Here is a 17,203-nt window from a genome sequence, read left to right on the forward strand (position 1 = left end):
GGGCTGGGTAGGGAGGGTGGGGAGGGGCTGGGTGGGGAGGGTGGGGCTGGGCTGGATGGGGAGGGGCTGGGTGGGGAGGGGCTGGGTGGGGAGGGTGGGGTGGGGCTGGGTGGGGGGGTGGGGAGGTGGGAGGGGTGGGGCTGTGTGGGGAGGGGCTGGTCACCCCCTGGTGCCCTTATCAAACTCAACGTTTCACCTACTCACGCCGGCTTGTGCCCGCCCTCACAGTCGGGCATATTTGCGGAATACACCACGCCCTGGCCGTTGACCCTGCAGGCCATTGACCGAGCAACCCAACGTCCCTACACCAGCTCCCTCCGCAGGAGGAATGTGTTACAGAAGCACTCTGGCGAAGATCGTTGTGGAGGTCGTTTATTACACACGGTTTAAAATGACGGTGGCTATGATCATGATGATGGAGATGATGATGTAGTTGTTGATGATGTAGGTGATGGTGTTGATGGCACAGTAAGGGGGTATACAGCTGGTGGTGCATCTACCGGTCATCTCAGTCGGTCAACCCGTGGCACCTGCTGGGTCTGTCCCGTGAGCTCCTCATGCACCTAGCCTGGCACAGCAGTCAACCCGTGGCACCTGCTGGGTCTGTCCCGTGAGCTCCTCATGCACCTAGCCTGGCACAGCAGTCAACCCGTGGCACCTGCTGGGTCTGTCCCGTGACCTCCTCATGCACCTAGCCTGGCACAGCGGGAAACCCATGGCACCTGCAGGGTCTGTCCCGTGAGCTCCTCATGCACCTAGCCTGGCACAGCAGTCAACCCGTGGCACCTGCAGGGTCTGTCCCGTGACCTCCTCATGCACCTAGCCTGGCACAGCAGTCAACCCGTGGCACCTGCAGGGTCTGTCCCGTGACCTCGTCATGCCAGCAGCAGAGAGCCTTCGACACTTCACGTGGCAGCCTCAAGGTGCACCTAGCCTGGCACAAGGGGTGCGTGGTGACGTCACCGTCACTTAGTGGAGAATGGCGGCGGCTGTGGCGGTGGTGGTGACGGTGGTGGTGTTGGTGGTGGTGGTGTTGATGGTGGTGGTGTTGATGGTCGTGGTGGCGGTGGTGTTGTTGGTCGTAGTGGTGGTGGCAGTGTTGTTGGTCGTAGTGGTGGTGTTATTGGTGGTGTTGTTGGTGTCGTGGTGGTGTTGTTGGTGGTGTTGTTGTTGGTGTCGTGGTGGTGTCGTGGTGGTGTTGTTGGTGGTGTTGTTGGTCGTAGTGGTGTTGCTGGTGTTGTTGTTGTTGTTGGTCGTAGTGGTGTTGGTGGCGGTGTTGATGGTCGTGGTGTTGTTGTTGGTCGTAGTGTTGTTGTTGGTGTTGTTGTTGTTGGTGGTGTTGTTGTTGGTCGTAGTGTTGTTGTTGGTGTTGTTGTTGTTGCTGGTGTTGTTGTTGGTCGTAGTGTTGTTGCTGGTGTTGTTGTTGTTGGTGGTGTTGTTGGTGGTGTTGTTGTTGGTCGTAATGGTGGTGTTGTTGTTGCTGGTGTTGTTGTTGGTCGTGATGGCGTCTGTGGTGTTGTTGGTGGTGTTGTTGTTGGTCGTGTTGGTGGTGTTGTTGTTGGTCGTAGTGTTGTTGCTGGTGTTGTTGCCGTTGCTGGTGTTGTTGTTGGTCGTGTTGTTGTTGCTGGTGTTGTTGTTGTTGGTCATGATGGCGTCTGTGGTGTTGTTGGTGGTGTTGTTGGTGGTGTTGTTGTTGGTCGTGATGGTGGTGTTGTTGTTGCTGGTGTTGTTGTTGTTGGTCATGATGGCGTCTGTGGTGTTGTTGGCTGCGGCGACTGGCGACGCCGCGAGTTCGATGACGACGCTGACGAGGTGGACAACGCCGACGGCGGCGGTGGTGGCGGGCGACGAGGTACAGGTGGCGATGACGAGGAGGTGGACAAGGAGGTGGACAAGGAGGTGGACGCCCGCCTCAGTGCGACTTCTTGGTGGACGTGAAGCTGCCGAAGCCCATGACGGCCGCCATGCTGCCAGCACCCCCCCCACCCGCCCCTCCCCCCTCCCCCTCCTCCCCCTCCCCCCCAAGCCCGGCGGCGCAGAGATCCGGCTCCGGCTCCACGCTTCGCTTACGGCGCTTCTCACGCCGGAACACCTTCTGCCTCTCCTCCTGCAGTGGCGGTGGTGGTGGCGGTGGCGGCGGTGGTAGTGGCGGTGGTTGGGGGGGTTGGTGATGGTGGTGGTGGGGTTGGTGGTGGTGGCGGTGGTTGGGGGGGTTGGTGGTGGTGGGGTTGGTGGTGGTGGGGTTGGTGGTGGTGGCGGTGGTTGGGGGGGTTGGTGGTGGTGGTGGTGGGGTTGGTGGTGGTTGGGGGGGTTGGTGGTGGCGGTGGTTGGGGGGGTTGGTGGTGGTGGTGGTGGGGTTGGTGGTGGTGGTGGTTGGGGGGGTTGGTGGTGGTGGGGTTGGTGGTGGTGGGGTTGGTGGTGGTGGCGGTGGTTGGGGGGGTTGGTGGTGGTGGTGGTGGGGTTGGTGGTGGTGGTGGTTGGGGGGGTTGGTGGTGGCGGTGGTTGGGGGGGTTGGTGGTGGTGGTGGTGGGGTTGGTGGTGGTGGTTGGGGGGGTTGGTGGTGGCGGTGGTGGTTGGGGGGGTAGCGGCGGTGGTGGTGATGGTGGTGGCGGTGGCGGTGTTGGTGGTGGTGGCGGTTGGGGGGGTTGGTGGCGGTCGTGGTGGCGGTGGTGGTGGCGGTGGTGGCGGTGGTTGGGTGGGTTGGTGGTGGGGTTAGTGGTGGCGGCGGTGGTGGCGGCGGTGGTGGTGGCGGTGGTGGTGGTGGTGGTGGCGGTAATACAGGAGGGGGAGGCGTGGGGGGGGAGGCACAAAGAGGATTGGAAATACATTCACTCAGCCACCCATCCACCTAGCCGCCCACTCACTCGCTCAGCCACCCATCCACCCACTCACTCACGCACCTACTCACCCACCCACCTACCCACCCGCTCACCCACCCACCCGCTCGCCCACCCACTCGCCCACCCACCCGCTCGCCCACTCACTCACTCAGCCACCCATCCACCCACTCACCCACCCACCCATCCACCCGCCCACCCACCCACTCATCCACTCACCCACCCGCCCACCCACCCACTCATCCACCCACCTACTCATCCACTCATCCACCCACTCACCCACTCATCCACCCACTCACCCACTCATCCACCCACTCACTCACCCACCCAACCACCCACCCACTCACCCACCCACTCACCCACCCACTCACCCATCCACCCGCCCACCCACCCACTCATCCACTCACCCACTCATCCACCCACTCACTCACCCACCCAACCACCCACCCACTCACCCACGCACTCACCCACCCACCCAACCACCCAACCGCCCACTCACCCACCCACTCACCCACCCACCCACCCACTCACCCACTCACTCACCCACCCACCTACTCAACCACCCGCTCGCCCATCCACTCACCCACCCACCCACTCACCCACCCACCTACTCACCCACCCACACGCTCGCTCGCCCATCCACTCGCCCGCCCACCCAACCGCTCGCCCAACCGCCCGCTCGCCCACCCAACCGCCCGCCCGCCCACCCAACCGCCCGCTCGCCCACCCAACCGCCCGCTCGCCCACCCAACCGCCCGCTCGTCCACCCACCTCCTCCTTGAGCTCCTTGAGCCTCTCCTCGAAGTGGAACTCTTTCTGCTTCTCCTCCAGCCGCCGCTTGTTGAGCTCAAAGCGCGAGCGCACCTGGTCCAGCGACGAGCGCTCCACTCGCATGGACATGCCCAGGTTTCTCTGGTCTAGAGCGGGGAGACGCGGGGAGACGCGGGGAGACGCGGTGAGACGCGGGGAGACGCGGTGAGACACGGTGAGACACGGGGAGACACGGGGAGACACGGGGAGACGCGGTGAGACGCGGGGAGAGGAGCGCTCCACTCGCATGGACATGCCCAGGTTTCTCTGGTCTAGAGCGGGGAGACACGGGGAGACGCGGGGAGACGCGGTGAGACGCGGAGAGACGCGGTGAGACGCGGTGAGACACGGGGAGACACGGGGAGACACGGGGAGACACGGTGAGACGCGGGGAGAGGAGCGCTCCACTCGCATGGACATGCCCAGGTTTCTCTGGTCTAGAGCGGGGAGACGCGGGGAGACGCGGGGAGACGCGGGGAGACGCGGGGAGACGCGGGGAGACGCGGGGAGACACGGGGAGACACGGGGAGACACGGGGAGACACGGTGAGACGCGGTGAGACGCGGGGAGAGGAGCGCTCCACTCGCATGGACATGCCCAGGTTTCTCTGGTCTAGAGCGGGGAGACGCGGGGAGACGCGGGGAGACGCGGGGAGACGCGGGGAGACACGGGGAGACGCGGTGAGACGCGGAGAGACGCGGTGAGACGCGGTGAGACACGGGGAGACACGGGGAGACACGGTGAGACGCGGTGAGACGCGGAGAGACACGGTGAGACACGGTGAGACACGGGGAGACACGGGGAGACACGGTGAGACACGGGGAGACGCGGAGAGACACGGTGAGACACGGGGAGACACGGGGAGACACGGTGAGACACGGTGAGACGCGGGGAGACGCGGGGAGACGCGGTGAGACGCGGAGAGACACGGTGAGACACGGTGAGACACGGGGAGACACGGGGAGACACGGTGAGACACGGGGAGACGCGGGGAGACGCGGTGAGACGCGGAGAGACGCGGGGAGACGCGGGGAGACGCGGGGAGACACGGTGAGACGCGGGGAGAGGAGCGCTCCACTCGCATGGACATGCCCAGGTTTCTCTGGTCTAGAGCAGGGAGACAGGGGGAGACGCGGGGAGACGCGGGGAGACGCGGGGAGACGCGGGGAGACGCGGGGAGACGCGGGGAGACGCGGTGAGACACGGTGAGACGCGGGGAGATGCGGGGAGAGGAGCGCTCCACTCGCATGGACATGCCCAGGTTTCTCTGGTCTAGAGCGGGGAGACGCGGGGAGACGCGGGGAGACGCGGGGAGACGCGGGGAGACGCGGTGAGACGCGGAGAGACGCGGGGAGACGCGGGGAGACGCGGGGAGACACGGTGAGACGCGGGGAGAGGAGCGCTCCACTCGCATGGACATGCCCAGGTTTCTCTGGTCTAGAGCAGGGAGACAGGGGGAGACGCGGGGAGACGCGGGGAGACGCGGGGAGACGCGGGGAGACGCGGGGAGACACGGTGAGACGCGGGGAGACGCGGGGAGACGCGGGGAGACACGGTGAGACGCGGGGAGACGCGGGGAGACGCGGGGAGACGCGGTGAGACGCGGAGAGACGCGGTGAGACGCGGTGAGACACGGTGAGACGCGGGGAGACACGGGGAGACACGGTGAGACGCGGGGAGAGGAGCGCTCCACTCGCATGGACATGCCCAGGTTTCTCTGGTCTAGAGCAGGGAGACGCGGGGAGACGCGGTGAGACGCGGGGAGACGCGGTGAGACACGGTGAGACACGGGGAGACACGGGGAGACACGGTGAGACACGGGGAGACGCGGGGAGAGGAGCGCTCCACTCGCATGGACATGCCCAGGTTTCTCTGGTCTAGAGCGGGGAGACGCGGGGAGACGCGATGAGACGCGGGGAGACGCGGGGAGACGCGGGGAGACGCGGGGAGACACGGTGAGACGCGGGGAGACGCGGGGAGACGCGGGGAGACGCGGGGAGACGCGGGGAGACGCGGGGAGACGCGGGGAGACGCGGGGAGACACGGTGAGACGCGGGGAGACGCGGGGAGACGCGGGGAGACGCGGGGAGACACGGTGAGACGCGGGGAGACACGGTGAGACGCGGGGAGACACGGTGAGACACGGTGAGACGCGGGGAGACGCGGGGAGACGCGGGGAGACGCGGGGAGACGCGGGGAGACGCGGTGAGACGCGGGGAGACGCGGGGAGACGCGGGGAGACGCGGGGAGACGCGGTGAGACGCGGGGAGACGCGGGGAGACGCGGTGAGACGCGGGGAGACGCGGGGAGACGCGGGGAGACGCGGGGAGACGCGGTGAGACGCGGGGAGACGCGGTGAGACAGGGGGAGATGCGGGGAGACGCGGGGAGACGCGGAGAGACGCGGGGAGACGCGGGGAGACGCGGGGAGACACGGGGAGACACGGGGAGACATGGGGAGACGCGGGGAGACGCGGGGAGACGTGGGGAGACGCGGGGAGACGCGGGGAGACACGGGGAGACACGGGGAGACACGGTGAGACACGGTGAGACATGGTGAGACGCGGGGAGAGGAGCGCTCCACTCGCATGGACATGCCCAGGTTTCTCTGGTCTAGAGCGGGGAGACACGGGGAGACACGGGAAGACACGGGGAGACGCGGGGAGACACGGGGAGACGCGGGGAGACGTGGGGAGACGCGGGGAGACGTGGGGAGACGCGGGGAGACGTGGGGAGACACGGGGAGACGCGGGGAGACACGGGGAGACGCGGGAAGACACGGGGAGACGCGGGAAGACACGGGGAGACGCGGGGAGACATGGGGAGACGCGGGGAGACGTGGGGAGACGCGGGGAGACGCGGGAATACACGGGGAGACGCGGGGAGACATGGGGAGACGCGGGGAGACGTGGGGAGACGCGGGGAGACGCGGGGAGACACGGGGAGACACGGGAAGACACGGGGAGACGCGGTGAGACACGGTGAGACGCGGGGAGACGCGGTGAGACGCGGGGAGAGGAGCGCTCCACTCGCATGGACATGCCCAGGTTTCTCTGGTCTAGAGCAGGGAGACAGGGGGAGACGCGGGGAGACGCGGGGAGACGCGGGGAGACGCGGGGAGACGCGGGGAGACGCGGGGAGACGCGGGGAGACACGGTGAGACGCGGGGAGACGCGGGGAGACGCGGGGAGACACGGTGAGACGCGGGGAGACGCGGGGAGACGCGGGGAGACGCGGTGAGACGCGGAGAGACGCGGTGAGACGCGGTGAGACACGGTGAGACGCGGGGAGACACGGGGAGACACGGTGAGACGCGGGGAGAGGAGCGCTCCACTCGCATGGACATGCCCAGGTTTCTCTGGTCTAGAGCAGGGAGACGCGGGGAGACGCGGTGAGACGCGGGGAGACGCGGTGAGACACGGTGAGACACGGGGAGACACGGGGAGACACGGTGAGACACGGGGAGACGCGGGGAGAGGAGCGCTCCACTCGCATGGACATGCCCAGGTTTCTCTGGTCTAGAGCGGGGAGACGCGGGGAGACGCGATGAGACGCGGGGAGACGCGGGGAGACGCGGGGAGACGCGGGGAGACGCGGTGAGACGCGGGGAGACGCGGGGAGACGCGGGGAGACGCGGGGAGACGCGGGGAGACGCGGGGAGACGCGGGGAGACGCGGGGAGACGCGGGGAGACGCGGGGAGACACGGTGAGACGCGGGGAGACGCGGGGAGACGCGGGGAGACGCGGGGAGACACGGTGAGACGCGGGGAGACACGGTGAGACGCGGGGAGACACGGTGAGACACGGTGAGACGCGGGGAGACGCGGGGAGACGCGGGGAGACGCGGGGAGACGCGGGGAGACGCGGTGAGACGCGGGGAGACGCGGGGAGACGCGGGGAGACGCGGGGAGACGCGGTGAGACGCGGGGAGACGCGGGGAGACGCGGTGAGACGCGGGGAGACGCGGGGAGACGCGGGGAGACGCGGGGAGACGCGGGGAGACGCGGTGAGACGCGGGGAGACGCGGTGAGACAGGGGGAGATGCGGGGAGACGCGGGGAGACGCGGAGAGACGCGGGGAGACGCGGGGAGACGCGGGGAGACACGGGGAGACACGGGGAGACATGGGGAGACGCGGGGAGACGCGGGGAGACGTGGGGAGACGCGGGGAGACGCGGGGAGACACGGGGAGACACGGGGAGACACGGTGAGACACGGTGAGACATGGTGAGACGCGGGGAGAGGAGCGCTCCACTCGCATGGACATGCCCAGGTTTCTCTGGTCTAGAGCGGGGAGACACGGGGAGACACGGGAAGACACGGGGAGACGCGGGGAGACACGGGGAGACGCGGGGAGACGTGGGGAGACGCGGGGAGACGTGGGGAGACGCGGGGAGACGTGGGGAGACACGGGGAGACGCGGGGAGACACGGGGAGACGCGGGAAGACACGGGGAGACGCGGGAAGACACGGGGAGACGCGGGGAGACATGGGGAGACGCGGGGAGACGTGGGGAGACGCGGGGAGACGCGGGAATACACGGGGAGACGCGGGGAGACATGGGGAGACGCGGGGAGACGTGGGGAGACGCGGGGAGACGCGGGGAGACACGGGGAGACACGGGAAGACACGGGGAGACGCGGTGAGACACGGTGAGACGCGGGGAGACGCGGTGAGACGCGGGGAGACGCGGTGAGACAGGGGGAGATGCGGGGAGACGCGGGGAGACGCGGAGAGACGCGGGGAGACGCGGGGAGACGCGGTGAGACGCGGGGAGACACGGGGAGACACGGGGAGACATGGGGAGACGCGGGGAGACGCGGTGAGACACGGTGAGACGCGGGGAGACACGGGGAGACGCCAGGAGAGGACCGCTCGACTCGCATGGACATGCCCAGGTTTCTCTGGTCTAGAGCGGGGAGACGCGGGGAGACGCGGTGAGATACGGGAGACGCGGTGAGACACGGTGAGACACGGTGAGACACGGGGAGACGCGGGGAGACACGGTGAGACACGGGGAGACGCGGGGAGACACGGGGAGACGCGGGGAGACACGGTGAGATATGGGAGACGCGGTGAGACACGGTGAGACACGGTGAGACACGGGGAGACGCGGGGAGACACGGTGAGACACGGGGAGACGCGGGGAGACACGGGGAGACGCGGGGAGACACGGTGAGATATGGGAGACGCGGTGAGACACGGTGAGACACGGGGAGACGCGGGGAGACGCGGGGAGACGCGGGGGGACACGGGGAGACACGGGGAGAGGAGTGCTCCACTCGCATGGACATGCCCAGCTTTCTCTGGTCTAGAGCGGGGAGACGCGGGGAGACGCGGGGAGATGCGGGGAGACGCGGGGAGATGCGGGGAGACGCGGGGAGACGCGGGGAGATGCGGGGAGACGCGGGGAGACGCGGGGAGATGCGGGGAGACGCGGGGAGACGCGGGGAGACGCGGGGAGACGCGGTGAGACACGGGGAGACGCGGTGAGACAGGGGGAGACGCGGGGAGAGTGCTCCACTCGCATGGACATGCCCAGGTTTCTCTTGTCTAGAGCGGTGAGACGCGGGGAAACACGGTGAGACGCGGTGAGACACTGGGAGACGCGGGGAGACGTGGGTAGACGCGGGCAGACACGGTGAGACACGGGGAGACACGAGGAAACGCGGGGAGAAGCGGGGAGACACGGTGAGACACTGGGAGACACGGGGAGACACGGGGAGACACGGGGAGACACGGGGAGACACGGGGAGACACGGGGAGACACGGGGAGACACACCACAGAGGGACACACCACACCACACATGGCCACTCACGTTTTTTGCCGTTGATGTGGTCCAGGAAGTTGATGGAGTCCTTGACAACGCAGTCGCAGACGTTGCAGTAGTAGCTGGCACCACGCGGACACACACACACACACATGTGGTGAGTGGGTGGTGAGTGGGTGGTGAGTGGGTGGTGAGTGGGTGGTGAGTGGGTGGTGAGTGGGTGGTGAGTGAGTGGTGAGTGGGTGGTGAGTGGGTGGTGAGTGGGTGGTGAGTGGGTCGTGAGTGGGTGGTGAGTGGGTCGTGAGTGGGTGGTGAGTGGGTGGTGAGTGGGTGGTGAGTGGGTGGTGAGTGGGTGGTGAGTGGGTGGTGAGTGGGTCGTGAGTGGGTCGTGAGTGGGTGGTGAGTGGGTGGTGAGTGGGTGGTGAGTGGGTCGTGAGTGGGTGGTGAGTGGGTCGTGAGTGGGTGGTGAGTGGGTGGTGAGTGGGTGGTGAGTGGGTGGTGAGTGGGTGGTGAGTGGGTGGTGAGTGGGTGGTGAGTGGGTGGTGAGTGGGTGGTGAGTGGGTGGTGAGTGGGTGGTGAGTGGGTGGTGAGTGGGTGGTGAGTGGGTGGTGAGTGGGTGGTGAGTGGGTGGTGAGTGGGTGGTGAGTGGGTCGTGAGTGGGTGGTGAGTGGGTCGTGAGTGGGTGGTGAGTGGGTGGTGAGTGGGTGGTGAGTGGGTGGTGAGTGGGTGGTGAGTGGGTGGTGAGTGGGTGGTGAGTGGGTGGTGAGTGGGTCGTGAGTGGGTGGTGAGTGGGTGGTGAGTGGGTGGTGAGTGGGTGGTGAGTGGGTGGTGAGTGGGTGGTGAGTGGGTCGTGAGTGGGTGGTGAGTGGGTGGTGAGTGGGTGGTGAGTGGGTGGTGAGTGGGTGGTGAGTGGGTGGTGAGTGGGTCGTGAGTGGGTGGTGAGTGGGTGGTGAGTGGGTCGTGAGTGGGTGGTGAGTGGGTGGTGAGTGGGTCGTGAGTGGGTGGTGAGTGGGTCGTGAGTGGGTGGTGAGTGGGTGGTGAGTGGGTGGTGAGTGGGTCGTGAGTGGGTGGTGAGTGGGTGGTGAGTGGGTCGTGAGTGGGTGGTGAGTGGGTGGTGAGTGGGTGGTGAGTGGGTGGTGAGTGGGTGGTGAGTGGGTGGTGAGTGGGTGGTGAGTGGGTGGTGAGTGGGTGGTGAGTGGGTCGTGAGTGGGTGGTGAGTGGGTGGTGAGTGGGTGGTGAGTGGGTGGTGAGTGGGTGGTGAGTGGGTGGTGAGTGGGTCGTGAGTGGGTGGTGAGTGGGTGGTGAGTGGGTGGTGAGTGGGTCGTGAGTGGGTGGTGAGTGGGTGGTGAGTGGGTGGTGAGTGGGTGGTGAGTGGGTGGTGAGTGGGTGGTGAGTGGGTCGTGAGTGGGTGGTGAGTGGGTGGTGAGTGAGTGGTGAGTGGGTGGTGAGTGGGTGGTGAGTGGGTGGTGAGTGGGTGGTGAGTGGGTGGTGAGTGGGTGGTGAGTGGGTGGTGAGTGGGTGGTGAGTGGGTGGTGAGTGGGTCGTGAGTGGGTCGTGAGTGGGTGGTGAGTGGGTGGTGAGTGGGTGGTGAGTGGGTGGTGAGTGGGTCGTGAGTGGGTGGTGAGTGGGTGGTGAGTGAGTGGTGAGTGGGTGGTGAGTGGGTGGTGAGTGGGTGGTGAGTGGGTCGTGAGTGGGTGGTGAGTGGGTGGTGAGTGGGTGGTGAGTGGGTGGTGAGTGGGTGGTGAGTGGGTCGTGAGTGGGTGGTGAGTGGGTGGTGAGTGGGTGGTGAGTGGGTGGTGAGTGGGTGGTGAGTGGGTGGTGAGTGGGTGGTGAGTGGGTGGTGAGTGGGTGAGCGAGTGATGAGTGGGTAAGTGAGTAAATGGTTGGTGAGTGGGGGGTGGTGAGTGAATGGGTAGTGAGTGAGTTGGTGATGAGTGAGTGGCTGAGCGAGTGAGTGAGTGATTGAGTGGTGAGCGAGCGGTGAGTGGCTGAGCGAGTGGCTGAGTGAGCGTTGAGTGGCTGAGTCAGAGCGGTGAGTGGCTGAGCGAGTGAGTGAGCGGTCAGTGAGTGAGCGAGTGGGTGAGTGATTGAGTGGTGAGCGAGCGGTGAGTGGCTGAGCGAGTGAGAGAGCGGTGAGTGGCTGAGCGAATGAGTGAGTGGTGAGTGAGTGAGAGGTGAGTGGGTGAGTGAGCGGTGAGTGGCTGAGCGAGTGGGTGAGTGATTGAGTGGTGAGTGATTTGAGTGGTGAGTGGCTGAGTGAGTGGGTGAGTAATTGAGTGGTGAGCGAGTGAGTGAGCGAGTGAGCGAACGAGCGAGTGAGCGGTGAGTGAGCGGCGAGTGAGTGAGTGGCTGAGCGAGTGAGCGAGCGGTGAGTGAGTGAGCAGTGAGTGAGTGAGCGGTGAGTGGGTTAGTGGCTGAGCGAGTGGGTGAGTGATTGAGTGGTGAGTGATTTGAGTGGTGAGTGGCTGAGTGAGTGGGTGAGTAATTGAGTGGTGAGTGATTTGAGTGGTGAGTGGCTGAGCGAGTGGGTGAGTGAGTGATTTGAGTGGTGAGTGGGTGAGTGATTGAGTGGTGAGCGAGTGAGCGGCGAGTGAGTGAGTGGCTGAGCGAGTGGGTGAGTGAGTGAGCGAGTGAGCGAGCGAGCGGTGAGTGAGTGAGTGAGCAGTGAGTGAGTGAGCGGTGAGTGGGTTAGTGGCTGAGCGAGTGGGTGAGTGATTGAGTGGTGAGTGATTTGAGTGGTGAGTGGCTGAGTGAGTGGGTGAGTAATTGAGTGGTGAGCGAGTGAGTGAGCGAGTGAGCGAACGAGCGAGTGAGTGGTGAGTGAGTGAGCGGCGAGTGAGTGAGTGGCTGAGCGAGTGGGTGAGTGATTGAGTGGTGAGTGATTGAGTGGGTGAGTGAGTGGTGAGTGGGTGATCGAGTGAGTGGCTGAGCGAGTGGGTGAGTGATTGAGTGGTGAGTGATTTGAGTGGTGAGTGGCTGAGTGAGTGGGTGAGTGATTGAGTGGTGAGCGAGTGAGTGAGCGAGTGAGTGAGCGAGTGAGTGAGCGAGTGACGGAGTGAGCGAGTGAGCGGCGAGTGAGTGGCTGAGCGAGTGGGTGAGCGGTGAGTGGGTGAGCGAGTGAGAAAGCGGTGAGTGGCTGAGCGAGTGATTGAGTGGTGAGTGATTGAGTGAGCAAGTGAGCGAGCGAGCGAGTGGGTGAGTGAGCGAGTGAGTGAGCGGTGAGTGATTGAGTGGTGAGCGAGTGGCTGAGTGAGTGAGTGGCTGAGCGAGTGAGTGAGCGGTGAGTGGGTTAGTGGCTGAGCGAGTGGGTGAGTGAGTGAGTGGTGAGCGGGCGGTGAGTGGCTGAGCGAGGGAGAGAGCGGTGAGTGGCTGAGCGAATGAGTGAGTGATGAGTGAGTGAGAGGTGAGTGGGTGAGTGAGTGGGTGAGTGATTGAGTGGTGAGCGAGTGAGCGAGTGAGCGAGCGAGTGAGCGACGAGTGAGTGAGTGGCTGAGCGAGTGGGTGAGTGATTGAGTGGTAAGTGAGTGAGCGAGCGAGTGAGCGAGTGAGTGAGCGGTGAGCGAGTGAGCGAGCGAGTGGCTGAGCAAGTGAGTGAGTGGTGAGTGGCTGAGTGAGTGAGCGGCGAGTGAGTGAGTGGCTGAGCGAGTGGGTGAGTGATTGAGTGGTAAGTGAGTGAGCGAGCGAGCGGTGAGTGAGTGAGCGGTGAGTGAGCGAGCGAGTGAGTGAGCGAGCGAGCGAGCGGTGAGTGAGTGAGCGGTGAGTGAGTGAGTGAGCGAGCGAGCGAGTGAGCGAGCGAGCGAGCGGTGAGTGAGTGAGCGGTGAGTGAGTGAGTGAGCGAGCGAGCGAGCGAGTGAGCGAGCGAGCGGTGAGTGAGTGAGCGGTGAGTGAGTGAGCGACGAGTGAGTGAGTGGCTGAGCGAGTGGGCGAGTGATTGAGTGGTGAGCGGGCGCTCACCCTCCAGTCTCGCTCTGCGGCGTCGTCTTGCTGATGACGATGGACTTCCCGAGCCGAGACTCGAGGTCGACTTTGTAGTCTCTGTGACGCAGCAGCTCTCGCTTCACAGCAACCACCGGCTTCGCTGCACAGCACACACGCAGCACACACGCAGCACACGCAGCACACACGCAGCACACACGCAGCACACACGCAGCACACACGCAGCACACGCAGCACACACGCAGCACACGCAGCACACACGCAGCACACACAGCACACACACAGCACACACACAGCACACACGCAGCACACACGCAGCACACACGCAGCACACACACAGCACACACACAGCACACACACAGCACACACGCAGCACACACGCAGCACACACACAGCACACACACAGCACACACGCAGCACACACGCAGCACACACACAGCACACACACAGCACACACGCAGCACACACACAGCACACGCAGCACACGGAGCAAATATAGACACACACACACTACACACGCAGCACACGCAGTACACACACAGTACACACGCAGCACACGCAGTACACACACAGTACACACACACACACTACACACGCAGCACACGCAGCACACACGCAGTACACACACACACAGTACACACGCAGCACACGCAGTACACACACAGTACACACACACACACACTACACACGCAGCACACGCAGTACACACACAGTACACACGCAGTACACACGCAGCACACGCAGCACACGGAGCAAATAGACACACACACAGTACACACACACAGTACACACACAGTACACACACACAGTACACACACACAGTACACACACTACAGAGTACACACTACACAGAGTACACACACACAGTACACACAGAACACACAGTACACACTACACAGTACACAGTACACACTAAGTAGACACACAGTACACACACACACTACACACACTACATTGTACACACAGTACACACACACAGTACACACACACACACTACACACCCTACATTGTACACACAGTACACACTACACACACTACATTGTACACACACTACACACACACAGTACACACACACACACTACACACCCTACATTGTACACACAGTACACACTACACACACTACATTGTACACACAGTACACACTACACACACTACATTGTACACACACTACACACACTACACACACACAGTACACACACACACTACACACACTACATTGTACACACACACAGTACACAGTACACACACACTACACACTGTACCTGTTCTCTTGTCCCGCTCCTCATCGAGGCGTCTCTGAGCCAACTTCTCGTATTCACTGCGGTCCCATTTCCTCCTGAAGTCCATGTCTGCCGCCTGCACACACACACACAGACAAAGGTCCCCCGTGTAGCCTAAACAGACTGTAGGGGCAAGTGCTGTTAGCGAGCACCTATGAAGGCTACCGGCGCTGTGGCACACGAGGGGGTGGGTGGCCAGCACCACGCCCGGCCGCCTTTGTCTCCCCATTGCGATGTTTACACACCGCACCAGGTACTCATTTGAGGCTGAGTCGACCTAGGGGAGGCCCAGGACCGGTTCAGATAATCGTCACTGGTGTTGGCCGTGAGCGGGAATCGAACTCGTGTCGCCAGGTTCGTAGCGCTAACCGCTGCACCACCGCTCCCCATACACACACACGGAGACACAGACAAAGGTCCCCCGTGTAGCCTTAACAGACTGTAGGGGCAAGTGCTGTTAGCGAGCACCTATGAAGGCTACCGGCGCTGTGGCACACACGGATCATGAGAGAGAGACGCAGACTCCAAATCTACAGCAGCAGCAGGCGTTGTAAGGATCCGGGATTGAACCCACGACCTCCTGTGTACCAGGCGAGGTAGTCAACATCTCTCAGTGTCAGGGATTGAACCCACGACCTCCTGTGCACCAGGCGAGGTAGTCAACATCTCTCAGGGTCTGGGATTGAACCCACGACCTCCTGGGCACCAGGCGAGGTAGTCAACATCTCTCAGTGTCTGGGATTGAACCCACGACCTCCTGTGTACCAGGCGAGGTAGTCAACATCTCTCAGGGTCTGGGATTGAACCCACGACCTCCTGTGTACCAGGCGAGGTAGTCAACATCTCTCAGTGTCTGGGATTGAACCCACGACCTCCTGGGCACCAGGCGAGGTAGTCAACATCTCTCAGTGTCTGGGATTGAACCCACGACCTCCTGGGCACCAGGCGAGGTAGTCAACATCTCTCAGGGTCTGGGATCGAACCCACGACCTCCTGGGTACCAGGCGAGGTAGTCAACATCTCTCAGTGTCTGGGATCGAACCCACGACCTCCTGGGTACCAGACGAGGTAGTCAACATCTCTCAGTGTCTGGGATTGAACCCACGACCTCCTGGGTACCAGGCGAGGTAGTCAACATCTCTCAGTGTCTGGGATTGAACCCACGACCTCCTGGGTACCAGGCGAGGTAGTCAACATCTCTCAGTGTCTGGGATTGAACCCACGACCTCCTGGGCACCAGGCGAGGTAGTCAACATCTCTCAGTGTCTAGGATTGAACCCACGACCTCCTGGGTACCAGGCGAGGTAGTCAACATCTCTCAGTGTCTGGGATTGAACCCACGACCTCCTGGGTACCAGGCGAGGTAGTCAACATCTCTCAGTGTCTGGGATTGAACCCACGACCTCCTGGGCACCAGGCGAGGTAGTCAACATCTCTCAGTGTCTGGGATTGAACCCACGACCTCCTGGGTACCAGGCGAGGTAGTCAACATCTCTCAGTGTCTGGGATTGAACCCACGACCTCCTGGGTACCAGGCGAGGTAGTCAACATCTCTCAGTGTCTGGGATTGAACCCACGACCTCCTGGGCACCAGGCGAGGTAGTCAACATCTCTCAGTGTCTGGGATTGAACCCACGACCTCCTGTGTACCAGGCGAGGTAGTCAACATCTCCTAGCCAACCTTTCCTCGTGAAAACCAGGGCATCAATAACACGAACAACTCTCGTCGTTGGAGTTAACTTATAATAATGTATAACAGTTATACACCAAAATATACACGTCCACCGGGGGACACCTCCGGTCTGGCCTGGCTCTGCCCCGCGGGAAGCCTGCGCTAGGCCGCCCGCCGCCCGTCCATCCGAGGCCGCCGAGGTCTCGGCGTCGAGGCCTTGGTCAATGAAATCTCGCGCAAGAGGCGGGGGTCGACGCTACACGCAAGCGATTGCGCTCGCTCGCTTCCGGCGATCGAACGTTTAACGCGAGGCCAACGAAGTAAAACGACCGCCGAAATGATTTTAAAAAGATATATAAAATAAAAAACATGCTCACCTCCTTTGAACTCCCGCCGCCGGACGCCATTTTCACGCGTTGAGTAATAATCGATTCCACGGAGAGTTCGTTTTCGATTCCACGGCCGGGTTTATCGACTCCGTAGGCGTTGACGTTTAAACAACAAAAGGAATCGATTCCTTCGATTCGATTCAATAGCTACGGTTTACACCGGCGCGCGCGCGTTCGTACGAGGAAACCCTGCCCGCCCCGCATTGAGGCGACAACCGATTCCGGATCGTAAATTTTTGTACCATTTTTTATCGGGAATCGATTCGGATAAATGTCACTTTCGACTGAGCTGACCTAGACGAAGTCCAAACCGAACTGAATTTTTTTTTTTAATAATTAGTTTTTTGGCTTTGCCGGTATCAAACGTGTAAATTAGACGAGAGTAGGAGGAGATTTTGCCCTCTCTGGCCGTGATAAAATTGCAGGTGTGTTCAGTTGTGCAAAAAACACCCAAATTTAGATTGGATTACTTCTTTGCAAGGGATTTTGAAGTTAAAACTTTCGTGACCG

At 62.9% G+C, this 17,203-nt stretch overlaps 1 protein-coding gene across 1 annotated transcript; it reads right to left on the reverse strand.

Annotated features, from left to right (window-relative positions):
• Window positions 1–358: 358 nt before the first annotated feature.
• Window positions 359–16,763, reverse strand: ZMAT2 (zinc finger matrin-type 2). The gene is made up of 6 exons (XM_078883816.1): window positions 16,682–16,763; window positions 14,615–14,708; window positions 13,371–13,494; window positions 9,465–9,538; window positions 3,609–3,754; window positions 359–2,107 (listed from the first exon to the last, which is right to left on the reverse strand). The coding sequence occupies exons 1-6, from the start codon at window positions 16,709–16,711 to the stop codon at window positions 1,913–1,915; spliced, it is 663 nt and encodes a 220-aa protein (XP_078739942.1). The 5' UTR covers window positions 16,712–16,763; the 3' UTR covers window positions 359–1,912.
• Window positions 16,764–17,203: the final 440 nt, after the last annotated feature.

Source organism: Lampetra fluviatilis, chromosome 73, assembly GCF_964198595.1.
Source record: "Lampetra fluviatilis chromosome 73, kcLamFluv1.1, whole genome shotgun sequence".
In the NCBI taxonomy this organism is placed as follows: domain Eukaryota; kingdom Metazoa; phylum Chordata; class Hyperoartia; order Petromyzontiformes; family Petromyzontidae; genus Lampetra; species Lampetra fluviatilis.

Excerpts from the sequence above, each read along its gene's own strand:
- ZMAT2 (XM_078883816.1), bottom strand. The coding sequence starts at position 16,711 with ATGGCGTCCGGCGGCGGGAGTTCAAAGGAG. Across the intron at positions 14,709-16,681 it reads GCGGCGGGAGTTCAAAGGAG|GCGGCAGACATGGACTTCAG; the intron begins GTGAGCATGTTT and ends GTGTGTGTGCAG. Across the intron at positions 3,755-9,464 it reads CCACATCAACGGCAAAAAAC|ACCAGAGAAACCTGGGCATG; the intron begins GTGAGTGGCCAT and ends TCCCCGCTCTAG.